General features: G+C 30.3%; 2 protein-coding genes across 3 annotated transcripts; one reads left to right on the top strand and one right to left on the bottom strand.

The window, feature by feature from the left end:
* Positions 1–261: 261 nt before the first annotated feature.
* On the top strand, positions 262–7,758 carry PGAP3 (Per1-like protein PGAP3). Its single transcript, XM_088243646.1, has 7 exons — positions 262–666; positions 809–966; positions 2,237–2,389; positions 2,482–2,606; positions 5,069–5,205; positions 5,899–6,106; positions 7,166–7,758. The coding sequence occupies exons 1-7, from the start codon at positions 525–527 to the stop codon at positions 7,224–7,226; spliced, it is 984 nt and encodes a 327-aa protein (XP_088099772.1). The 5' UTR covers positions 262–524; the 3' UTR covers positions 7,227–7,758.
* On the bottom strand, positions 3,153–26,828 carry Hsepi (D-glucuronyl C5-epimerase). 2 transcript variants are annotated; one of them, XM_088243645.1, is made up of 9 exons: positions 26,657–26,791; positions 26,102–26,227; positions 24,027–24,160; positions 22,851–23,426; positions 22,554–22,688; positions 20,980–21,167; positions 19,596–19,760; positions 17,458–17,642; positions 3,153–3,509 (listed from the first exon to the last, which is right to left on the bottom strand). In XM_088243645.1, exons 2-9 carry the CDS (start codon positions 26,217–26,219, stop codon positions 3,478–3,480), a joined length of 1,533 nt encoding a protein of 510 aa, XP_088099771.1. In that variant the 5' UTR covers positions 26,220–26,227; positions 26,657–26,791; the 3' UTR covers positions 3,153–3,477. The 2 variants fall into 2 exon arrangements, with proteins under 2 accessions (XP_088099771.1, XP_088099770.1); XM_088243644.1 differs by lacking the exon at positions 3,153–3,509 and having other exon boundaries at positions 16,707–17,642; positions 26,657–26,828.
* Between the last annotated feature and the right edge of the window lie 603 nt (positions 26,829–27,431).

Genomic DNA, 27,431 nt, shown 5'->3' with positions numbered 1-27,431 from the left:
CTATAGTTTTTCCGAATCAACCAATGAAATTAGAGTTGTGATAGGTTTCCGGTTTACGATAAGTCAACTGACGAATCAGCAGAACTCATCAAGAAGAAAGGGAAGAAAACTTGAGATGTCACATGCAAAGTAATTTAGAAAAAGCAAAACTTTTGAAATCACAGTTCTGATAAAGCGATATTTAACATTTTTTTAAATGGTTTAATTAGGTCTATAAGAACATTTTTTTAAAGATAAAACACTGAACTTCCTGATTACTTCGGCTAATTGTCCAAATCTACATAATATTACTGTTCTAATTAGTATTGATGCGTAGATGGCGAATACCGTTATTGGATAAAATATAAACAAATAACTCGGCATATTTTTTTCAGTTTGATGTAAACCCGAAACGTTCGTAGAAAATCTATGCCAAATATTTCAACTTCTAACCTCTTCTCTTGTCTTGTTGTCAAGTGTCAAAATAAAGCGTCAAATTTTTCAATATTTGAATAAATAATCGTTATTAATATATACTTATAAAAATGAAAGCATTCAAAAGTTGCGTATGCATTGTATTCCTATTATTTGCAGTTTTTTTTACCATCACTAGTGCTTCTATGGGGGATAGATCTCCGTTTTTTAACAAATGCTGGGAAAAATGTCGAAATTTCAACTGTACGCCAGGTACGCACAAGTATTCCACTATTATAAAAATAAACTACTGTGTATGTTCGAATCAACCCATAATTTGTTTTTTTTTTTACAAATCTGGAATAAGAAACCTCACTACCTAAATCTAATATATTGTTTAAATTTAATCCACCAGGTGAAGGATCATTCAAAATTAAAGTGAATAATGTTCAAGCAGTAATCAATAAAGTGTTACTGTGGGAGTGTACCGATGAATGCCAATATGAGTGTATGTGGAAAACAGTGGATGCCTTTAAGGGTCGAAACTGGGATGTCCCCCAGTTTTTCGGGAAAGTAAGTTTTTTGTAATCTTATTCTTTATTTGTTTTACTCTTACTTTCAAAAACAGCTTGGTAAATCTCAAATTAAAGTCCCGTTTATTAAAATAACTATTACCGCTCAAATATGGACTATACCTGAATAAATTAATATCGTTCAGTTTTACAATATTTGAGTTTATCCAAATGTTCGTAGACAAAAGACTGGATTTCACCCCCTCGGAAGTCATTAAGATTAACAAATTACAACAGGGATGGAGAATGTCTTAAATAAGGGAACATGGAAGTCTAGGCATTTACAGGGCTTATGACCTGTCATTGGCTGGTTTAAGTGGCCACTTTACACAATGTTACATAAGCAAAATGGTGAATGTTACACAGTGTGTAAAGTGGCCACTTAAACCAGCCAATGACAGGTCATAAGCCCTGTAAATACCTAGAACAGATGGAAGAGTTGAGGAAATGTGGATGTTCAAGCATGGGCAGAATGGTGAATGTTACACAGTGTGTAAAGTGGCCACTTAAACCAGCCAATGACAGGTCATAAGCCCTGTAATTGCCTAGACTTTTAAATTTCTTCTCGAAAACTTTTCCCTCTCTGTTGAAATAAATTTAAATATGAACAACTCCCTAGGGAGGAAATCCAGCCAGTCTGCAAGCATTTGGACATAATCAAACATTGTTACATTTTTATTCATTTTTGTAGTCAGTATGAAGTGCTGGGAACCGTGTTGAGTTTAATTTGAGCCCGTCGTCTTTGTTTATGTTATTTGGGTGTCTGTGTATTTCAATTGCCTCTTTTATTATACATGCACTGTAATTACTGGGTATATGTAAACTTTTTAATTCGAAGGCGAAAAAATGTCTGGTGTCTATAAAGTGTTCCTCTATTGCGGATTTGTCAGGATGCCTAAGTTTACACACTCTTTTGTGTTCGTCAATCCTTTTCTTTGCTGTGCCCTGTTTGTCCTATGTACACTTTACACCCAAATAACATAAGCAAAGATGACAGGGTCAAATTAAACTCAACATGGTTCCCAGCACTATATATTACAAAAAGGAATAGAAATGTGCCTACTGCCGACTGCGATGCGGTGCAAATTACTAGTACTTAAACACATACTATTTTCTACAAAACACACAGTTTACCATGAAGATGGTTCCTGCATTGGTAGCCGAAATGTCGGAACAAAGCCAACACACACGGTATCACCCAAAAAATAAACATATTGATATCAAACCTATTTTGTAATTTTTTCAACCTTAATAGAAAAATATATTTTCAGTGGCCATTCAGAAGAGTATTTGGCATTCAGGAGTTCGGTTCTGTTTTGGGATCATTTCTGAATCTGGTGGCGCATGTCGTGAATAATTTGGTTTTGAGAAATCATGTTCCAAGTAACCATCCGATGTTTTGGTTATGGCAAGTTTTCTTTTTGGTAAGTTATGTAAAACTATCGCATTTCCATGCGTTTATTTATGTTTTTAAATCGAATAATCAATCAAATAAACCCCAATTTATTATTTTCAGATAAGTATAAACTCGTGGATCTGGTCGATAATATTTCACACAAGAGATATATGGTTTACTGAATTTATGGACTACGCTTGTGCTCTTTCAATGGTTGTTGTATCATTTTACTGTTTTGGTATGAGGTTAGTACAAAATGTATAAAAAGTATAATATAAAAACTCGTATCAACAACTCTCGAAGCTTTCCAGATAGTGCAACAGAAATGTTTTGGGAAGGTAAGATTCCTTATTTTGAATTTATCCCGAAACGCAGTATCCATAAGTTTCAGGGGACAGTCAGAAAACCATGGAACTTCCTGATTCTTGCAGTCCAACTATGGCTAAATGAGGAACTTAGCCATATAAAAAATTGGATACAAAAAACGTTTTCTTACGCTTGGTAAAAATTAGAGCATTAAATTATACTAAAAAGTTTCTTGAAAATGTAAAAAAAAATATTATAAATTATTTTGATAAAAACAAACGTCACTAGCTCATATGAAACAACCAATGATAAGAGAGTTGTGGAAGATTTCCAGTTTACTTTCCGTTATTGGACTAATCGGCAGAACTAACCGGAATAGAGGCGGAAGAGAACTTAGATGTCACAGGCGGATTAATTTCAGATATACAAAACTTTAAAAAAAGCACAGCACTGATAATACGATACATAAAAAATTTAAAAAACAATTTAGCTTAGTGTAATAGTCTATTAACAAATAAAAAAACCACAACTTCCTCATTTGCCAGTAAAACTTAAGTTGTTGGACTTGGACCCTAGAAGGATTTCTGCTAGAAAACATAAAATAACATATAGTATTTTTAAAAATTTACATGAAAGGCATAGTATTGCATTTCCAACTTTTTTTTTCACACAACAGACCGGAAGGCCCAATTATTTGGTGAATTACAGCACAAAACACCCAGGCTTGAGAAACCTCACATTTAATTTTTGCATTCTCACCGGGAATCAGACCTGGAATCTTTCATGCGTAAGTCGAAAATATCTTGGCCATTACACCACGGAGGCCGCCATTACTTGGTTTTCTGGAATAAAATGTTAGTTATTATTATTATTATACAGATCAGATTTTGGCTTTGAAAATATTGCATCAATTAATACACAAATTGGTAAAAACTTGTATGCGAATGCTAAATTTTAGAACACGTTGGAGTTTTGATTCCCATTTTTTATTCAGATTCTGCGCGTCACACAATTACTATGTAAAAAATGAAAAGCAGGCTACCATTACATTTTTAAGACAATGGAATCTAGTAAGAATCCATACATTTTGTGATTCAAAATTTTATTAAGTTTTCTATTCGTAATCTTTGCACGCCCAGTGTTGTAATTACTTATTGTGGATGCCTACAGATAGATTTTGAGTCAGAAAATCAACTGATTAATTTATATGTGAAATTAATATTTGCATAATTTAGTTAAAAGATTTTTTTCTTCAGAATTCTGTTAAGTTTTTTGACAAATTTCTTTTTCAGTTTTTTATTTTTGAAGGAACTTATGTGTTTTGAATTTCTGATTAAAAAATGACATTCAATCTGTCCTACGTAAATCGCATTGCAGTTACATTTTAATTTGAAGGGTACAGGATATAAAACATCAATGTCAAAAAAGGAAGTTTTAAGATATAACAGTTTTAAGTTTTTGAAATTCTTGGACATTTAAATAAACTGAAAACATGCTTTATGTAAATAGTCTATACTATTTTATATCATCTAAACTGGTTTTCATTAATTATCACTTTATTTCCAGAACTGACATCCACCTTTTATCCTCTGTATGAATTTATTTTTCTTGTTCAAGTATCTTGGAAAGTACAGCATTTATGTAAAATTTCATCAAACAGAAATGTAAATTATGTGAACTGCCATCAAATGCCATTATTAGTTAAAACACATAAAAATTGACATACATCCTTTATATCCTGTACCCTTCATTTGTAAATACCGTTGTTTTTAAAGAGGTTTATCCTATTTTTTGAGTTTTCTAAGATTCATCATCATCATCATCATTGCCTTTCCGCAGCTAATTTTTTATTTTTATTTATTTACAATTTTAAAAAACCCGTTAGGGTTACATTAGAAATTTAATATTGTCTAGTCATTTTATGTCTCGTCTAGTCTAGTTAGTTCAGTCATCATGTGCTTTTTCAGATTGATTTTAAATTTGTCTCCATTAAAAGTTTTCAAGTAGTAAGGTAGGTCGTTGTAGTGTTTAAGTCCATTATGTAGTATGGTGCATAGGGTACTGCATTGGTACACCAATTGCAGCGTATCTTGATCTTTTATTTTGTTACACGAAGATAAGATGATCGGTCTTACGTTTCAGGTGCCAATCCAGGGACTATGAAATATTCTAGTGTAAAAACACCCTTTTAAATAAATATTTCATATCAACCATGTCGGGAATCGAACCCGATTCCTCTTGCAAGCAAGGTAGGCAAACGCGCCGACCATTACACCACGAAGCCGACAGAAGATTACTCCGTTATTATTAATTCTGAAGACTACGTTTATTCCATGTGGTTTTAAAATGTTAGAAATTTTTAGGAAAATTGAAAAATACAGAATTTTAAAAATATTTTCAGGGTTCTACAAGGAAAATCTAAAAAGTGGGGTGTTATATTTTCATGTTTTTGCGTCGCTTACTATTCCAACCACGTATTCTATCTGTTCTCCGGAAGAATTGATTATGGATACAACATGAAAGCGAACATTGCTGCTGGTAAGTAACAGTACAACATGTTAAATTTTAAATTCCTTAATTTTTGCATCTATTAATAATACCTGTATGTTCTTTAGGGGATAAAACACGGGAGTCCTTTTTGCCGTTTTAAAGTGAAAAATGCAGAAATTATCGGAATAAGCTATTTTATATGTAAATAAAATACCGAAGTCAACTTTCGTCGTAAAAATACATTTTTAAGTTTAAATAAAAATACGAAGTCCACTTTATTTTAATGCAAAAAATATCACCCGTCCCAGATATGCTATTTTTACATGCACTATTATCATCAAAATATTTATTATTTTACATTTAAAGCTCTATATAGATTTAAATGATCTTTGGTTCAAAAGTTATGATTTTTCGGAAATTGTACAATCACAAACCTGAACATTTTGTTCAATATGACTCCCTTGGTTTATCCTTTAACATACAGATATTATGTCATAATCATCTTCGGCGCTATAACCTATTAAGAATCCCCCCTGTCTCTAGGCGATGCCTAGGGATGCGATTTTCTTCTCCGCGCAATCTAATCACTTGTTGTCCCATTGGTTTGTTATTTAGAAACCTTTTAGGTGGTCAGTTGTCCTCTACCCTTGCAACATGACCTGCCTAGAGAAATATTCTAGTTTTATAAGGTGTGTGTAAATACACACATTATATTATGTCAATTGTAAAATGTTGTTTCAGGTGTTCTCGGTGGGATCGGTTGGGCAGTTTGGAGCTGCGTACAACTGTGGAGAGGCAAGACCTACGTGTGGCGTTGCTTAGTATATGTATTATTAGTAGGAGCAAGTATGCTTTTGGAACTTGGTGATTTTCCACCCAAATTTCAGCTGTGGGACGCTCATGCAATATGGCACTTATCGACAGCTCCTCTACCCTTCCTGTTTTACAGGTAATGTTTACTCCTTTATGATGAAAAGACTACAATTGAAGATATAATAACTGTGCTAAAACAATGTCAAGTGCAATGCAATTTCGGGTATACTTAAATATTGTAGTAATTCAACTTATGTTATAAAATATTCAATCAAAATATGACAGGACATAAAAAAAAAGACACATTTACATGTCACAACAATAGTTTTAACCTAAGAGCAATAACACACCACTGGCCATGCGGAGAAAAACCATTCTATGATTATTAACCATAAAGTTAGCTATCTGTAGCATCTTACAGCAATAAAATGGGCTGTAGGTACTTGGATCGAGAATTACAAATACAAACCGAAACCGCCCGTTACACGTTTTTGGTTAAACTAAAAACCAAACCAAAAATTTGGAACGCTTTTGTTCTATGCAATAAAGCTAAAGAGCTTCTCTAGTGAATTATGCTAACTAGAGCTGATTTTTTTTACAAAGGTTACCCACAGGGCAAAGAAAGTTGAAGATATTTCAATTAAAAGTATGTGGTACTAAAGTTTTTTGCCTACAAAGAAAAGCTGATCTTGTGATTCCTCGCTGAATTATTCTAAATATGAGTAGTGGTGAGATTATTAATGTCATAGATTGATTATGTAGTAGGCAGCTTCCGTGGTGTAGTGGTTTAGACCCTTGACTCACACACGAGAACGGTTCCGGGTTCGATCCCACAACACAAAAATGAAATGTGGTTTTTCTCAAGCCTAGAAGTTCTGTGCTGTAATTCACCACTGTAATTGTCTCCCGGTCTTCTGGCCTGATGTGGTGGATTTTTTTTTTTATCAGGTTTTACTTAAATTTGAATCCATTTTCAAACCATTCATATTATGAATTGGATGTACTAATAAATTATATATGTACACGGGAAGTACACCGAGCACTTAACATATTTGACAGATGATAGTTTAAGTATTATGTAATAAATTAATTTCTTTAAAAAAAAGTCGGTACTCATAATATTTTAAATAATAATTCACAATTATGTATTACTTTTTAGCCTTTTTGTAATTTTCTTACAATATTTTGTTTTTAGATTCATAATAGATGATTGCAGACACATGAAGAAAAGTGGATTAAATGAAAAAAGTGTTTAATTTCAATGATGGTAATAAATAAATGATTCATGTTCATCCTACCTGTCTAGTTAAATACTCTAGTCTAGTTTTCATAATACATGCTATGTAATTATAGTAGGCATTTTGATAATAAATAATTAGTTATCAATGAATTAATGTACTATGTGTAGAACATTCCAATTACAACTAAAAAGTAATATTTGTCGCTTGTGAATAAAAATACATTTTTGCGCCGTGTTTAATTAAATGTTAAAAATAAAGTATTAATCCATTGTCTTCTGCATTATATGTCCAGAAAAAGGTGTACTTTGGAAGTGTTTAAGTTAGAAAATACTTTAGTTTTGCCAAATAATAAGTCTATTAATTTATTATTTAATTAACTGTGATTTTAAAATTAAAATATAAGTCGTAGTTTTTAATTTATGTACAAATATTTTTAAAGAAATTTTTTGTTTCTAAATAGTCAATACTACTGTAGTCTATGTTTCAACTTTTTATTTATTTATTTTTTATACTTGACTGTTAAAAAAATATATTCGTGTAAACATCATTGTTTTTCTTCCTTAAATTTTTGACCCCAGTGAAAAGTTTTAATTTTTTGAACTTGAAACGTTTTCAGGGTTTCCTGAAAAAATTCTCCGGGACATATGAAATAATGGGCCAATGTTTTAATCTGGTTTCCGACTTGAATATAGAAAATTCACTTGTATCACTAGTAGGGGGTGATACATATTAATTGAAAATTCATTCAAACTCATACGATAGGATACACTAACTGCCCTGAAATTTTAGAGTAGATAAATCACACTAACATTTGTAAGTACAAAACAAATCAGTGAACTGAATCCAGTTGATGTATTGATTATTTTATCCGTATATAATTTAAAAAAAAAATATTTTGAAAAATTCTGAAGCACGTAAATTTTAAAATAACAGAACAATAGAAATCTGATATTTATCCAGTGTTGAGGTGATCTTGATTATTTGAATACTTATAGATTTACGGGTTAAATTAAATTAATAGGTGCCTACGGAAAATACTAAAGTTTACTTTTCAGTCTCCGCCATAATCCACATGATGAATTATTATTTATTAAAATAAAAGGATATCTCTGAATAGAGATAATGAATCTCTTTGGGTTGAATTCGATATTTGTTTACAAGGATAATAAAAATAAATTTGTATTTATTGATAATACATATATAACTTTGTTTCAAATACCTTAACAAAGTTTAATTACTTAATTCTAATATTAACATATTTATTCTTCCAAACATCCGGATCCCTTTTTATGCATTTGTAATTAAAAATAAAAGAGAATGTTTTTTGAAGATATATATGTTTTTATTGAAAACTATATTATTGTCGACCACATATTCATATGTGAGGCTACACTTTTTTTTTTATATAAAAGCACAATATTCTACGAGAAAGTAAGACAGATCAGTGTTCATAGAATATCTACTCGAGTTAATGATTGATTAATTGCATTTTCAAAGATGTTCACTTGGTACAGTTAATTTATTAATTTCTAAAACTATGACACTAGTATATTTTTTATTTGTATATTAAATCCAAAAAAGAAAAAAAATGGCAAAGAAATACATCATGCTATCCAAATACTTTTAAAATACATAACAACAGTCTCACTGCTTGAACATTGAATATTCAGCATATGTTTGGATCTCGGCAATTTGCCATAGGATTAAGATTTCTTTATAATTAAACAAAAAATCATATTACATATATTTTATAACAATACTTTTACACCTTCATAACTAGTTTAAACTTCAATAATTAGTAGGAATACAACATTTTTACAATGATATGTAATTAACAATATTTTAAACATAGATAAATCTGCTGGGTTTGTTTGAGTTATTAAGTTAGGTTATGTTATTAGTCTAGGTTATGCAGAAAACAGACCAAAGATGCAAACACTGTTTTATGTTCAAAAGTAGATAATATTATATCACACATAATTATATACCATTGCTATTTGGCAAGATTGCATTTTATTTTAGGATAATTGAAGTTAAAAGTTTGATTAAACATATTAATAATTATTTTTTAAATTGTTATCTTGTTTAAAAAAATAAATAATTAAGAACTGTGCTGACCTTAAAACATGATCTTGATAAATCAAGATATAAAATTTAATGTTTTTGAAAGTTTATATTAGTTCTTAGAATATTATGAACTAACTTAAAGCATAAATAAATACTAATTGCATTAATTTTCATCACTAAATAATAAAATGAGGGTAATTTTTTTATTTTATTTAAACTGACATTAAAAAAACAAGACCAGTAAAAATGTTATCTATAAATGGCAAGACATAAACTTTTTATTCTCTAAACAAATTTACGATTTTTCGCCTTGTTCCAGGAATAACTTTGCCATTAATGAGTTTATATAATTGTTTTTTTTTTCTATAAAATGGAAAGTATTGACCAAATAATATTCAAACATAACATAACAGCAAAAAATTAAGTTAAATTTATAATAAAGGTTCATCGACATACATATTTACTACATATCCCCAATCCATTGCACTGAGAAACGAAAATGGAGATGAGACAGTAATATCATGTTTTGAGTTATGTACAAAAGACAACTATGTATGTATTAATAAATTATATTAACAAAAGTCAAGTACATTTTGATAAAGTGTTAGTGTCCATTTATTGTACACAATAAAATATGACCTAACTCAAAATCAAATTGAGTATTCACTCTATTTTTTAACTCCACTTTTAATCTTTAATTTTAAGTAATATTCCTTACCTTAACAGGTAGGAGCATTTTTGATATTGAGTCATTTTATTTGAAAAAAAAAATCACAGTCCCAGATTAAAAAAATTGATCCAAAAAACTGCAATCATTAACTAAAAATTGAATGAATATTTCATTAGACAAGTGAGGAAATTTATTGTTACCTGGAATCATTTTTGAAAAGTATATTTTTAAACATAACTATACAAAAACTTTTTACAAGAAAAGTTAAAAATCAAAAACATTTTCAACCCGTTTTACCATAGTAAAAAAAATTCCAAAGATTTCTTAGAACAACTAAGAGGAAGTCTGTGGATTTAAAAATCATAGAGACATCAAAAGTATACAATAATGTTTTTTTGGCTTAGTTGAATACTAGAAAAATAAAATTAACTAAACACGCCCATTTCACTTTAATTTTATAATCAAAGTACATGTTGCAGGTAATGTTTCAAAATAATCATTATTTTAAAGGCACTTTTGAAGTTCAGGTAGGTATGTGCTGCTTTTATAGACAATATTAGTTTAGCAAAATGAACAATATTTGAGTATTATTAATTGAATAGGCATTAACTTTGTGGAATAACATGATTAAATATATCATTAATAAAACACTTTTTTCTTAGACCACCTCAGTTTATTTTAAAGCACTATTAGGCTCGGAAAGCACAGATCCTTTCATCTAGTTTATAATAACACCCGTAGATGGAAGGTTTCCCTTGCCAAAACTAGTAGGGCTTTAAAATAAACTCAAGTGGTCTAAGAACAAACTGTTTAATTAATTAGATAATATTTCATATTCGAGTATGTTGTATCCGAAAAATTTATACTAATGTTGCAAGAATCGTTAAGAAGCCTTTTTAGTGAACACTATGACACAGAATTCATGATTTTTTATGGTTTTAACATATGGTAAATATTTACTAAGATTTATTTAAAATTATTTTACTTTGTTCATGACAATACTGAAAATGAGGCAATTTTGATTTTATTTTTAGTAAAGAAATCTCCCAGCTAACTATTTTTGGATTAGCTAAGATAGTCATAAATACTTTTGAACAAAACATAAAGTTTATAATGGAATTTTATATGCAGTAAATAAATTTTGTAGATACATAATCTAATTACTTACATAATATATATATACATATATGTGTGTATGTACATACATAAAATTGATGTGAAATATTTTTTCACAATACTTGGAAGGAATGTATTCAAACGACTAAATAAAACATTTACATTAAAAGAATGTTTTAGATACAACTTAATAATCATACCTAGAAATTAGATAAAAATCCTTATATTCTTATTCGATAGTACATAAGTATAAATCCTAGAGCTACAAATGTATAAATACATTTCGAGATAAGTACAGCAACAGCTAACGTCTAATAAGCTCATATTACAATCTACAATCTAGAAATGATATGTTTTTTAATTTATGTGCATTTGATTTTTGTGTGCTTAAAAGGTAATTATCAGTTCTTGAAATAAACTTGCCGTGTTATTCTAATGGGTGGAGCTGTATTACTGTGAGTATAGTATATAGTTATATTAATAAAAGGTGAACAATATTTCAATGGCAGCGGCATAACCGTATGTAAAAACACCAGCTTTTTAGGAGAGCTGATAAAAGGTTTATGAATTTGATCGTCACTTTTCTTTCTTCCTTTTATAGGGCACACCGATAATGCAACATATTTTGATCAAATGATGTTATAATCTGTCCTCTTGTTTTCTTTATTACGTTATAACGTTTAAACATTCGCAAAACATTGTTTTTATTTAATACCAACTCCGATAATTGAGGGCATTGGAAGCAAAGATCGCAACCTCCAAAAAATTTTTTTTTTTGGTTATGATGTCATTTTGTAGTTTATCTACTTTATTTTTATAAAAATCATGAGTTGAGTTGCAAATGTAGTTTAAAATCATACTTCTGATGGTTTGAAAATATTGTTTGGAAGCAAACAGCAATAGCCATCAGCCATTTTATTTGACCAATGACAGGCTTGAGATTTAAATTTTCAAAATGGCCGTGCCATACAAATATTAAGAAAGTTTTTTGAGTTTGTGTTTTTATTACAGCTAATTTATTAGTATCTTAAAGTTTAAGTTCAGTGAAAATAACATTCCTAACATGAAGGACTCTCTTTGGCATTAGTGTAGCAGTTTGTTACTTTTCTTGAAAACACCAAAACGGGAGTTTGCAATTATTCTTCATTGCTTTACAAAAAATTAGCCAATAATGTATTCTTCTTTCTTTATTTTACAACAAACTAGTCAATAATGTATTTTCCTTATTTGTTTTCTCCTTTATTCCCGCGGTTGAACACGCGCGAAAGGAGGTGTCGAAAATGCTCACTTATGTCTACTTGACATTCCATTTTGAAGTATTGTAATCAAATTAAATAAAATATGTATCGTGAAAGCAAACACAATATCTTGTTTCGAATTACATATAACCTTTACCATTTTGTTTTACTGTTGGTGCTCATTTTTATATTTGGAAAAAAAACAGACACAACTTATTTTAATACCTAATATAATAATTTACATAGCTGCCATTGAAATTATTTGCAACATAAAGGATGTCCACCAGTATTCATGTAGATAGATATTTAAGGATAAATGTAAGTTATACAACTACATATTATGTACTTAGATACACAATAATTTGAAAGTATGCTCAACAAACCCCAAATATAACAGATATCAAAGGAGTATTTGTATTATTTGGAAGTTTGGATTGTTGATGAATAATTAAATGACGTTGAAAATCTTACGAAATATTCTTCATAATACATATTTTCATTTGGAGATGGGCAAAAACATTTCTAAATATATATTTGTCTTAATCGAATTCTACAGTTAAAAACTAATTTGAATATAATTATTACTTTTTATGTTTCTTCACATACATAATATGTGTATACAATGTGGGATACAACTTGTCACTCTTTTGATATATGAATACGCTACAAATAACCTAGTTACACGAGTCAAACTCTATGTAGTACAACTATATATTTTCATAAGTCCTTCCATCGTTGATTAATGAACATACTTTATTATAATATATACAAATGTGCAATATAATATCAGGTTGGGGAAAAAGTAATTTCATATTTCACGCCCTTTTTTTTCAACTAAGTATATCTCGTTCATTATTGGTCACATCGGATCATACAATACGGTGTTGTAAAGGTGTGAGTGTATACTACAAACGCTTCTTTAACAGTATTGCGCTTGGTCAGTTCTGTCGTGAACTATCGTGCGTCAAGTATGGAGGTCTCAAAGGAAGAAATTTGCCATGTTTTACATTTTCACTACCTGAAAGGGAAAAACGCGTCGTAAGCGACCAAAAAAATTTGCAATGTATACGGAGCCGATACTCTTTCGGTTCGTGCTGCACAACAGTGGTTCGAGCGATTTCGTTCTGGTGTATTGGATGTGAACGATGCACCACACTCTGGCAGACCTGTCGTCGAAAATGTCAATAAAATCATGGAAAATATCGAGATAGACTGTCATGTTAGCAGTCGTAGCATAGCCCATGAGCTGAATATTGATTATGCGACCGTTTTGAACCATTTGCAGAAGGCTGGATTGAAAAAAAGCTCGATGTTTGGGTGCCACACGAGCTGACGCAAAAAACCTCAACTGGACCGAATTTCCATCTGCGAAACACTGCTGAATCGCAACGAAATTGACTAAATTCTGAAGCGGATGGTGACTGGTGATGAAAAGTGGGTCACTTACGACGATGTCAAGCGACAGAGATCACGGTCTAAAACCAACGAAGTGGACCAGACCGTGGCCAAGCCAGGACTGACGGTCAGAAAGGTGTTGCTGTGTGTTTGGTGGGATTGGCAGGGAATACTATACTATGAGCTGCTTCCTTATGGCCAAACGCTCAATGCCCTCTACTGTAAACTCTAAAGCTGCCGATTGAACAGAACGGCGCATATTTAACTTAAATCGGATGATTGTAACACATTTTATAAAGCATTGGAATAAAGCGAATAATACGAAATTACTTTTTCCCCAACCTATTAAATGAAATTTGTACAATCAATATAAATAACACAATACTAATATTTTATTCTCCAATTAAAAACATTCCACTAATACTTAAACATTGTTTTAAAAAAGTATTGATACCAAAAAAAAATATGGATTGACAGTAGACATTGAAAACAATAATATTTTTTAAACAACACATTACTTTAAAAAATTTAAAACTGTTACATAAATTAGTTCAATAATTTCATAGTTGATATATGTATTTTCGTGAGAATGAGTTTTTATATGGATTTTTTATTTATTATATTAACATTGTGACAAATTAATAAAAACACAGAAAATTTACAAAATACAGGCTTTTCATAATCATCCATTCATACCATGTAAATACACATTTGTCCACCTTGGAGTCTAGTGATTAGAGCATATGCTTACCATGCATGCGGGGTCGGTTTAGGTTTCTGACATGGTTACAAGACATATTTCATAAGTTTTTTTTACACTATGATAGGTCTGTCAAATGAACCGGAAGAATGATAATCTTGCTTTCATGTAGCAAAAAATTATCGAAATACGCTGCTATTGGTGTACATACTGATGAAGGGCCGTATGTACGTTGATTGCCGATTAGGGGATTATGTTAAGTACGTGGATGTATATCAATATCAACATTAACAGTTTTAATATGTTGAAAAAAATAGAAAGGTGGTTTTTTTACTCTATTGAAGAGTAGATTTTTTTGAAGATTCACAAATTTCGTTTGGAATCTGTAATATCTAATAATATCTATCCAAAGATAGAAATATCACAAGTCCTAATTAAGAATTTTAGATGTAAAAATTGAACTAATTTAACTGAGAATTGGTCCTATCATAAATTGTATTCTGAAATCTATAAGATCAAGAATAATTTTAAAGGTTCAAAAGTTAAAAAAACATATTTTACTTATAAAATGCTGTTCCACCAAATCTCAATACAATGTAAAAGTAAAAACTTTTTTTATGTCTAACATATTACAAAATATTATATACATGGGTCGTATTAACACAAAGTCAGACCAAAAATACAATAGAGATTCACAACATTACATAAGTAAAAACATTTATAAATAACATTAATAAAAATAAATTAACTAGAGTAAATTTAGTTATGACATTTAACTAAATTAAGAAAATTCCTATTTTTTTAATTAAAAATATGTGTTTACAATTGATTAACATGTCATAGTTAAATTATTTTTAAACAGCGATGAAGGTATTGGAGAATATGTAAGAACTTAGCGGTTGCTCTGTAAATGCCGAGACTTCCATATTTTCAACAGCTTCATCTCTGTTGAAAAAAATTATAAAATTTGATATTAATCCCATAAGAGAAAAATCTAAAATTTGTCTACAAAGGTTTGGACATACCCAAAATATTGTTCATAAATTATATTACATCTATTATAGGTATTTGTTTTATAGGTAATACAGTTATCTCTTACCACAAAAATGCATTTTTCCATTATTTGTAAATTGCCGTACAGCTATCAGATATTTTTAAAACAATGAAAAACATTGAATAGTAAAAATATGTTAAGACCATTAATACATAACAGCGCTGCTTGTAAAATAAATGTTTAAATGTTATTCTAGTGTGGGATTATTGCACAGTAGTATATTGGGTAGAAAATGGGGTTGTAGAATCGGGTTGTGGTTCCGTGGCTAGTTTCGCTGACTCACAGATCAAAGGTTCGTGGTTCGAACCCCGCTCTACCACAACCTATTTCCATTTTTTAATAGTGTGTTATTTACAACTCGCTGAAAATGGTCCGAAAAATTGAAATATTTGTGTTTTTGCGATTTACCCAAATATTTCACTTTTATGGCCATTTTCAACAAGTTGTAAATAACTCACTATTAGAAAATGGACATCGAGTCAGGGTAGAGTGGAGTTCGAACCTCGGGCCTCTGATCCATGAGTTCGTAACACTAGACGCACAAGTCCGCAACAAGGGACCACAACCTGATTCTATAATATTGGAAGGTTGGCTTTTGTCAAATACAAACAAGCGAGTAAATAAATATCTGGATAAATTATAAATTTGATGGAATATATAACATTAAAATGGCGTACAAAAACTACAACAAATAACTTACTTATATAATATTAAGTATTAAACTAATTAAAAACTGTAAATAAAATAATTTTTACATAATAAAAAATACACTCATATTAATATTATTTCATTTATTAACTAATAATACTCGTTACTGATAGTTGTAAAATAATTAGTGATTTAATAAGCGTATGTTGAGTGAAAACAGTGGATAAAATTTGAAAACAAAAAAAAAACAATACAAGGGAATGGATTAAACATTCAAAAAAATACATTTTATCTCTAAAACCCACTGATTAAAAAAAGGAGATTAGTGTTCCAAAGGCTAGGTGCACTAAGGCGCATCATTGCATTTTAAAGTACAGGCATACCACTAACAAAATATTAATAAATTAAAATTAACAACTTTTTTACTATAAAAAGTATCATTTCATGGACTATTATTATAGGTAAACGTTTTAAATGCATTTCAGGAGATAATGTGTGGTATTTATGTATTTATTTACAAGATTTAAGTAGTGTGGAGGTACTTCTAAAGCCGCTTTGTAACAACCTTACAGTTTTGTAGTTTTCCTGCTTAATTAATTTAATAATATTTTGATGGTCCCTAAGAAAACTACCATAAGTGTAAATTTGCCTTTTCCAGCTGCGGCTGTCTTCTAAAAGCCACAAATAAAAACATGTGAAACTCTTTGTCAAGGCGGAATGAAGAATATAGTTCTGTGAGAGAAACATAATCAGACGATACTCTCCTTCAAACTAATGAATGGAAGTCTGCCTTGTGGTATACTGCATAGCATATTTTTCTACCAGCCAGAAGTCCCGGGTTGGATTCGCAGTGCGGTCAAGTTAAAATATTTATTTAATAGGTGGTTTTTCACTGCAATATTTCAGAGTCCCTGAACTGGGATCTGAACCATGAGAGTGATCAAATCTTATATGTAAGTTATAAATAATTGCAGATACTCTGCAATAAGAGTGGCAGTGTATCAAGTTATTAATATTAAAATACAAATTGCTCATGTAAGGCAGTCCAGTCAATTATTTATCTTCGTAACATTTGAATTTATTACATTATTGAATGTAAGAATATTCATAGATAAAAATAACAAATTTACACAATACTTTTCCTAGGGACAGTCTACTCGATCCTTGATTTTGGTTTTAGTTGTGAGGAGCCTTTTTACCTTGCATGTATTCTTCCCATCGGTGTGCAGTGGATGCGAATATTGACTCCTTTTCTAGACCGGCCAGCAAAAGGAGAAGATTAACGTGAGTCGCGTGATAATCCCAGCGAGCGATGTTGGGTGTAATACCGAGAGTGAAGTGGCGTAAGTCATACGTACTTCCGGTTCCCGTGTCAAATAATGGAAGCATCTTCTTCAAAGAATCCATTCCTTGGTCATAAAGAGCCTTGGCTTCCATCCCCTGGGTTGGTCCAGCTATGACACGTAGATCATGTAGCCCAAGTAGGGCGTATATGAAGCCATTAAGTACGAAAGATGCTGGAAAAGTTGGATACTCTTCATACCTGTTAAATTAAATGAATTCATTATGAAGAAAACATTGATAAATCATTAAAAAAAAAAATCATTTTACAGTTCATAGATAAATAATTAACAGAAAATCTCAGTATATAATCTGTACCTATTTATTATTTTATTTATTTATATTACATTTAAGGCCTAAGCCACTAACACGAAGAAAAATATATGCAAGAAACTGCACAGAAAAATCATAAATACATGTAGCAAAGACAAACAAGGACAATAAAGAAAAGGTATACACTCAAGTAATAAGGCACCACAGCTGTAGAAATGGCATTTCACTTTATCGCATAGAACAAAAGCGATGCAATTTTTTTAGTTTGATTGTAATGGACGGTGTCAGTTTGCGCTTGTGATTCTCGACATGAGTACCTACAGTCCATTGTTTTGCTGTAAACTATAGCTAACTTCGTGATTAATATTGTTGAATGATTATTGTACTTATAGGCAGCTCTATAGCTGTGGCGCCTTATTACTCTGAGGGTGTACAGTTGATCTACAAACAGTGTTGCCAACCTCTATCATGCGAAAATCGGTAGATACAGAAAAATTAATCGGTAGATTTACTATCCCGGGGGCGGGCGGGGGAAGGGGGGGTTTATTAAAATTTCCCTATACATGCAAGTGGATTTTTAAAAATCAAACGGCTCCCTTAGACTAATGACTGACGCGTAAATTTTTACATTTATCATAATTTTAAATGATAAAACAATAACTACCAATTTCTGAAAAATGTTACTAAATTTGAGCAGAAAATAATTGCAAGTGACCAAAAAAAATCCGTAGCATGTGATGACAAAAAAAATTGTTTTACTTCAATTACAAATTAAAAAGCTTCAATTAAATTTATTTATCTATAGAATCACTTTGTAAAGCGCCCTTGAGGTATTATATTGTGAAAATGGCGCTATATAAGTTATCCTAGTTAATTGGAATAAAAATATTTCATTATTATTGAGCGATCTGCTGACATTCCATTGAATAAAACAGAAACAAAGAAATTATGAAGAGAAATGACATAATTTGAATTCTTTAACTTTGAAAATAACTGGGAATCACTATTTACCAATACTAACCAATTAACATATGTATTATGTACAACCGAAGGCTAAGTAATATTGGATGGCAGAAAAATAAACTTTCTGAGCAAACAGAAAAAAATGAGTATTTGTCTATATTGTGGACAAATAAAAAGTTTAAAAAATTCTATTGAAAAAATGGAAATGTTGAAAAATCAGAAGAATTTTGGTAAATTGAGTTTTCCTACTGACATTTCTTGGTGGAATTGCATTTTAATTATAATAATAAAAATACTTTATAGTTTTATTCCACTTTTATTTATAATTTTTTTTACCAGTGACCGGGTTTCGTCGTGACCGACATCGTCAGACCAGTCTGACATCACAACGAAACCTGGTCACTGGTAAAAAATTTATAAAAAATTATAAATAAAAGTGGAATAAAACCATAAAGTATTTTTACTATTATAGTTTTGATAAAATTCGGTAGATTTCACTAAAAATCAGTAAATCTACGGAAAAATCGGAAGGGTTGACAACGCTGTCTACAAACTAAGCCATCTTCTCTTAGACTGTGTTAGGGATGACGACATCTATGAAAAGCGGAAATATCGTCTTCAAAAAACTCCAAGTTATGGGGTAAATTAACTAATCTACACACTCTAGACATTAGAGCATAAAAACCAAAGTTGCTCTAGTAAGATTTGATAAATAGCAAATTTTGACTTCTGGTGACTCGGTTGGGAACATTAACAGTACTTTATAATGGATAATTTATTGATTATTTATTACCAAGTGATACTTGTAATTGAAAAATAAACTCTGCGTTTCTTAATTTTGATAAATACGGGCGTAAATAAATCATAAATATATTTTAATGATCGCCCGGGCTGAAAGGGTTGAATAAATTTTACATACCAAACATATTTGCCCAAAAATGTAGTGAGAACACCCCCTTGCCATGCTGGGAGGCGGAAAGGCTTCAATGCCCGAATAGCGGCGTGGAGGTATTTCGGATTACCAGATCTGTGGGCAGCTCTCGATAGAAGTGATATTGCATGTCCCTGTCCCATCGAAGAATACCTAATTAAAAAACATTGTTTGATAAAAACTTAAATAATATGGCAACTCTTTTGTTTATAACTCATATTAACCCTGATGATGGATGCAGCAATGCGGTCCAAAACGTCGGCAAAGAGTGTGAATGACATAATAATTCCGGAAAACTATATTTGTAATAATTTCTCAGAACATCAAGATCAAAAAGTAAGTATAGAATATTTATTTACTTATACTCAGTTTGTAAAATAATTTTATGATTTTTTTATTGTTTTATATTATTATTATTATAGCCAATCAACAGACTTATGAAAGCCCTAACAGATTGACATTATTGACTATATATTATGTAATAACACTTAATCTAAACAATCTTAAAGCCTATTTAAATTTACAAAGGTAAAGGTAATTATGGCATAATTTAAGCGGACATGGCAAGTGTATTATCGCGAGTCATTTATTTTATTTATAAAGCCCTAACAGATTGGCATTATTGACTATATATTATATAATAACACTTAATCTTAACAATTTTAAAGCCTATTTAAATTTACAAAGGTAAAGGTAATTATTTATTTATTTTGTTCATTAACGCCCAAAAGGCATTTACAAAAAATAAAAATGAAATACATGCTAACATACTAAATAATAAACAGAATATACAGAAAAAAATTGTGAAATTAGTTTAAAAGGATATGATAAAAAGTTTTACAAAGTAAAAAAAAAAAACAATAATAACAAAGGTATGCAAGAAAAAACAGTAAGCATATAAACAAAAAATGCAAAGATATAAGCTTATAAAATAAATTATGTAAAGCAAACAATAAATAAAGTGTTACGGTAAGCAAGAAAGACATTTTTAAGTTAAATTAATAAACAAGCAAGCATATATTATCACGAAAAAATAAGAAATAAAAATATGTATCTATGAAATGCGTATTTGCCAATACTACAATGCAATTTGATATAATAGTAAAAAATAAAAAACAAGTATAAGGTAATAAAAATAAACAAGTAAGTATTTTTTTTTTTAATTTGTGAAATTGAATTGTCAATAATAGTTTGACGAGCAGCTACAAATAAACTATGACATAATCTAGGCGGACATGGCAAGTGTATCATCGCGAGTCATTTATTTTATTTATATTAAATTGTACTTAGTGTGGGAAAGGAAAACAAATAATGTTTTATGTATACTTATCTAATCTAATAGTGCCATCGCAAAAAAAAACAATAGACTAACCATCCAGGTTTAAGCTCAGCAAATCCCGAAGCTAACTTTCTCCGTACTGGTATTGGCCATCCACCTGTCTCCCAATCTTGATTCTTAACAAACCAATTAGCTGCAGCATAAAAGTGAGACATATGCTCACTAGACGCAAGAGTAATATTGTCTATCATTCCGCGACCACTTAGCGTAATACTAGTAACCTGAAAATTATACAAAGTTAGAGCATTTATATACTAGCGGACCCGACAGACGTCCTGTCCGAACGTTGGCTTGCTTGGAAAAAGAGATTTCATTGATAAGTAGGTACCTAGGCACTTGTTTGTGATTAAATTCCAAAACTAAAAACTGTTAATATTGAAATGTTGATTTTAGGTAGGTACCTAGGTACTTGTTTATGGTTTAATTTCAAAACATAAAATAAATATTTTTTCAAATATGGCATTCTTTTTCCAAACGTCAAACTCCGGTCTTTTCACCAATGGGTGTACTTATGTAGGAATACGATTTTTAAAAAATGTATTGAATTTAGTACTACCAAAAATCCAGTTAAAATAAATAAAAGGGTAGAAATTATAAGGAATTTAAGGACAGAATCTGATTGAGATCCACAAAAAACAAATGCTGTTTGTAAATGTTTAAAAACAAACTTTTTTTATATACAAAAAAAACAACATCTTTCCATTTTTTTGTAAATGCGTTCTCCTCGAATGCAATCCTGGTAGATCAATGAATAAAACATTAATGCTCCTTACTTCTTTTTTAGATATTAGATTGAAGATTTTAATATCTACGAACATGCACAGCGCAAAGATCTATATTTCTCTGAAAACCGCACGTAAATGGGTTAAGCCGTTTAGGAGGAGTTCAGTGACATCACACGCACAGATGAATTATATATATAAAGATAATGAATTTAAAATCGAAATATTTGGGTAAATCAGAAGAACGCAAAAATTTATTTCTTTATAAAACAAAAAAAAAACATTGATTCAATTTAATTATCACCATGATATTATATACCATATCTTATAATAAATTCTACCAAGGCAAAAAAGATTATAGTGCATTCAGGCATAGTAAAAGACAACTTATTAAAAGTATTTACAAGAATCTGCAATCAATCACAAAGTTTAACTATTTGATAATCCATTTTAAAATGATGATCTATATCTACCAAAATACTTTTCTACAAACTCAGAGTAATAATTCTTTAGAGAAGCCCCTAAGCATAGAACAAAAGTGTTCAAAATTTTTGGTTTGGTTTTAGTTTGGATTTTAGCAACCAACGTGATATGGGCAGTTTCGGTTAGCACTTGCAATTCTCAACCCGAGTACCTAAGGCCCGTTGTATTGCTGTAATCTGTAGCTAACTTCGTGGTCAATAATCCTAAAATGGGTTTTCTCTGTATGGACGACTTTATTACGTTATTATATCATGTAAGATATACCAACATGTAAGCAATTTGTGTAGTGCGTATAAACATTTGACAAAACATTATTTTTTTGCATGAGATTTTGCCCGTCTTTTAAAGACCTACAACAGATTAAACTATCAATATTGATGATTTAACAAAATTTAATTTTACCTTAAACTTTGACCTTGAAAGCTTTTTCTTAGGTTTTTCCTGATAAGCAAGGCCCTTTTGAAGGTCTATTATCAAATCTCTAGTTAAATGTTTCCAAACATTTACTTTACCAATTCCATGGTAAATGTTTTCATCCTGCAAAAATATGAATATATATATGTAGTTTATCACACTAACACTGAGATGACTTTTAAAATCTGTTTTTAAAAAAATAGTAAGAAACACACAAATTATTAAATTTCTTCCTAAATCTATATTAAAAAATATTGTACAGTAAGTTATTGATAAAAAAAATACCTGTGCATTTATCATAACATCACTAGGATTATAATGCAAATAATATGCATCATTAGTATCTTGATTTTTTAATCCAATAGTAACACTAGAATTGAACTTCAGCAGTACATCGCAACTAAAAATGAAGTCTAGAACATGATTCAACTTGGTGTGAATATGGTGTGCTACTTGATCACTGGTTGAAAATTGTAAAACATTAGAATGTGTCGAGGGATCCCGAATTCTCGTGTGAATGGATCCTTTTCCTTCGAACCAATTAGCTTGGGTAATATCGCCATCATCTATGACTTTTCTTCTTGGCTCTGGTTCTGTCAAATTTTTGCTATAATGAGCAAGACCAAATTGAGCTATTTGTGTAGGATAATAATAGCCCTGTGGTTCCCACTGAATGGAAATAGGGACTCCATCTATTGCGCTAATACATTTTACTCTATCTCGAACTTCTACGTTGTAATTTTCAAATGTTCCGAAGACACCTCGCGGGTCATATTTCAACTTAGGGTGGTACACTTTACTATAACTATGTGACCATTCAAATCTATCAATTCCATCGTCAGACGCTAGCTTACCATAAACCTAGAACAAATAATTGAAGAGAAAATTTATTACAATCCAATTTATAAAATGTGCTACTTTATTGATTGAATCAGCACTCTCCTGCTGGTGAAAGAAAAAGTGTCATCAAATTTAAACAAATTTTTAATTTTTAGTATTATTCAAATGATTGTTTGTGATTCTTTTCATAAATTTTTTGATTCTAACAGATAATTTTTCATACAAAAATTACTACATAATATGAAGACTGAATGGAAGAAACTTGTTTAGTCAATAATGGATTCTGTTCTTCTTTTTTTTACTTTTCTTATTGACTAATCATGTTTCTTCCGCCGATCCAAAACTTTTTGACTATTTCGTCGATGATTGGTAATGTTTATTAAGTTTTTTGGATGACATAACAGTGCGTACAGTTAAAATGTACAAATTGGCATATTTAACTCAAATTCATAAATATACTGACTAAGCATGATTCTTCCCACCAGGCTTCATATGCATATGGATTATTTTGTCAAAATCAAATTACTGCGAATTTACATTGGTAGTAAACAAGAATTATAAGCATTATTTTTATTTTCTTTAAAACTGTTTTGCAGATTAATTTGTATGAACAGCACTTACTTCAAAATATTTATGTAAAAATGAAAAAGGAATATAGACTTCATCTCCTTCCTTTCTACACGACACTGAGTATTCTCCATTTATGTGACAGTCGATCTCTTCTCCTGTGCTTGGTCTAGTATCTAATGTAACTCCTGCAATGATAAAAAATCATAAGCATCAAAGAATGAAATAAAAACCATCTTAATGTTTATAATTATTATAATAAATAAGTATCCAAAACATTTGGCAGCACTTAAATTCATTTACCAGCTATTATTGAGACATTGCGTGACTGGTTAGTTGGTGGTAAAAAGAAAAAATGTATTTTTTTAACCCTTTTCTTGACAATCTATTCTATAGGATATATATGACATCATTTTTTCTCATGAACTAAAACACGAGTATAACAGCATTCAGTTAAAACTGCTTTCCCACATTTTTCATTCTTTACTGCATTATCACAGTTCATAATAAACTTTTGTTAAATAAAAAAATAAGGCACTTTCCATTCTTTCGTCATCCATTCGTTTTACATGACTAAATCATTTCAGTGACCCTTTCTTAATCTTATTAATTATAAATGTCTAAGATTTACACTCTCACCTGACTTCATCATTCATAACCCTGTCATTCATTGATTTCTCACATATTCGTCTAAGAGACGGCATTTCTATTAATGAAGTTCACATTGACTTAAAATAAGCTAAAAAAACATTATAATGTATACCGACGGTGCAAAAATTAATAAGTTGCATGTAGCCAACTTTACAGAAGAGCCCATTAAAGTTTTTTTTAATTAATAAAAAATCTCAAATTTTAAATGTTTATTTAAACTATGAATGAATTATGCCAATATAATAGGTAAATAAGATTTTTTTATTAATTAAAACTTAAATAATAATAATATTTGGCCCATTTATATGGCATCTTTTTTGTGAAAAATTACCTCAAGGGTGCTTTACAATTGTATACTTAAACTTACATTCTAATTAAGAACTGCATAATAATATACTTCTTGATTTTAAAATTAAGGGTATTATAATAGGCTCTTCTGGAAAGTTAGCTACATGCTTCAATTATATAGTAATTTTATATATAATATAGTAATTTTTGCCTTTCCACTGTCGATATATATTAAAAATAAAGATGGTTCCAGTCAAAACATTATATTGATATAATTTAATTGATTATTTGAAGGGTTGAATACAAAGTGACTGATTGATAGCCATTTTGTAAATTAGAGATCAGATATAATCATTAATATTATTTCAGGTTATGTCAAGTGCCATAAGCCCCTAATGCTAATGTTTAAATAGCATTGAAAAATCTATTGCTTAAGTCCAAAGGTACGGCATCTATCTCGAACCCCCTAATAAATGTACAAAAATTAATTCTTGCAGTGATGCTTCGACGTCCCCTAACTTTCCCATCTGAGACATTGTTTCAATTTATTAAAGTACTGGATATGAGACAATTTTTTAAAAAGAGTCATTGACACATTTTTGGTCATGTGGCTACAAGAGCAGATCCCAGCAGAATGCTCGTACTAGGATTTCCTATAATTTGAATTATGCAATACCGAAAATATGTACGAGCGGAAGCTTAGAGAAATTTCTCTTTTGTGGCCCCAAGAGTGTTTATTGTCTTGGATGAACATATTAAGTTATCCAAAACGAGGGCCATTTTCAGGAGAAGTGTACAAGTGTGGGTTTTGTCTAAGGGAAGAGACCATTGCAGGAGACTGCTGCGAGACATTGCATAGATTTATATATGGTACTATTAAGCGTGTTGGCCAGATGTTTATTGAAATTTATGTTTATGTAATATCTTGTATTTGTCGTATTCTTTAATGACATGCATGCTTCCACTTTCTATTTTATTGTATCCCAACTCAACACAGAGCTCTTGGTCTCATAGAGTTATATATTTTATTTTGTAATGTGTCTTTATATGAATAAATAAAAAAATAAAAGCTTTGACATCATCAAAACGGAGATAGAAATAGACACATCAAAGCTTCATTCCAAGTCAATCAAATCATAAGTATAAGCAATAACTAAAGTTAACAGAAATTAAAAATAAATAGAGCGTACCGGGTTTTAGAGAAGCTATTGAGAGATGTCCACACTGATTCCACAGAATAATTATAAAACTTACACCGATGCATAATATTAACAATGTAACTTTGAGATTTATTCTCAATAACATCATCTTGCAATCTGAAACATATTCCAAGGCATTATTCGTGGGCATTTTTAGATGTATCAGGACTGGTATTCCTAACACAATTATAGCGCAGTATAGCGCGTTTTTACGTACTGAATATGCGTTATAGCGCGCTGTAAATGCGTCCGGAATACCAGCTCAGGAGCGATAGTGTTTCAAATAAGTCACTTATCTATTTGCTCTGGATTTTGTAACTTTTCAAGTGCTTATTGTAAGTATAAAATTGAGAAATATTTTATGCTTTAAGACAGTCGTAGTTAGAATAGACACGCTAACATGACTCACAGCATATTTATAGTGAACTTTGAAATTACATTTTAAAAGATTTATGTAAATGAGCAATACGATAAATATATGATTTGCTTAAAATTATATGAAATGAAACATTTCACGTGCGATTTATAAAACACAAAACAACTTACCTTTTAACTTTCCATGTTCATGACTTATAGAATCGTATATATCGTAAATAATTTATTTATATATTTCACAGTGTTAACAACATATATTTATTCATGTCACCATGTTTCAAATGACAGAATGACCCATATCGATTCAGGTTTATTTTCATACGATTTCTGACAGCTGACAAAATTATTTTTAGTCGCTGTGTTGCTGTTTTTTCAACTACAGATTGCCTATCTAAAAATACGAGTTAGATATATAAATGTGCAAGTACTTACTCAATTGTACTTACACAAGATTTTTCTTTAGTGGCATCTTATAGACATTGTGTAGGTGTGTCCGTTTTTTTCAAAATTTAAAAATGAGCACCAAAATATAAACGAAATGGTAAAGGTGTATGCCTCATTTGAAAGGTTTTTTCCGCTCTACAAGATATTGTGTTTGCTTTTACGTTACATCCTATATTATTTTACTTTATTACAAGCCTTCAAAATGGAATGTCAAGTCGATGAAATTGAGCATTTCGGACACTTTTATTCGCGTTCAATCGGGTGAATAAGGCTGTCAATGCTTAATATTAACGCAGTGTACCTACCATGAAGATGCTTTGAATTATTAACTAATTTATTGTAAAATACTAAAGAAGAATATACTATCGATTGATTTGTTGTATTTTTTTTTGTTCTCATGATTTAGAAAAAAAAACGGACATAATTTGCGTGAACACCCAATATAATATATTGATAATAAAAATTATAAAAGTAAATGATCTGTTGGGAACATCTTTTATAT

This window comes from Micrasema longulum, unplaced genomic scaffold (assembly GCF_059751315.1).
Source record: "Micrasema longulum isolate JH-2025_06_02 unplaced genomic scaffold, ASM5975131v1 h1tg000222l, whole genome shotgun sequence".
Lineage (NCBI taxonomy): Eukaryota > Metazoa > Arthropoda > Insecta > Trichoptera > Brachycentridae > Micrasema > Micrasema longulum.
The sequence above is the reverse complement of the archived record's forward strand: the minus strand, read 5'-3'. Positions and strand labels throughout refer to the sequence as shown.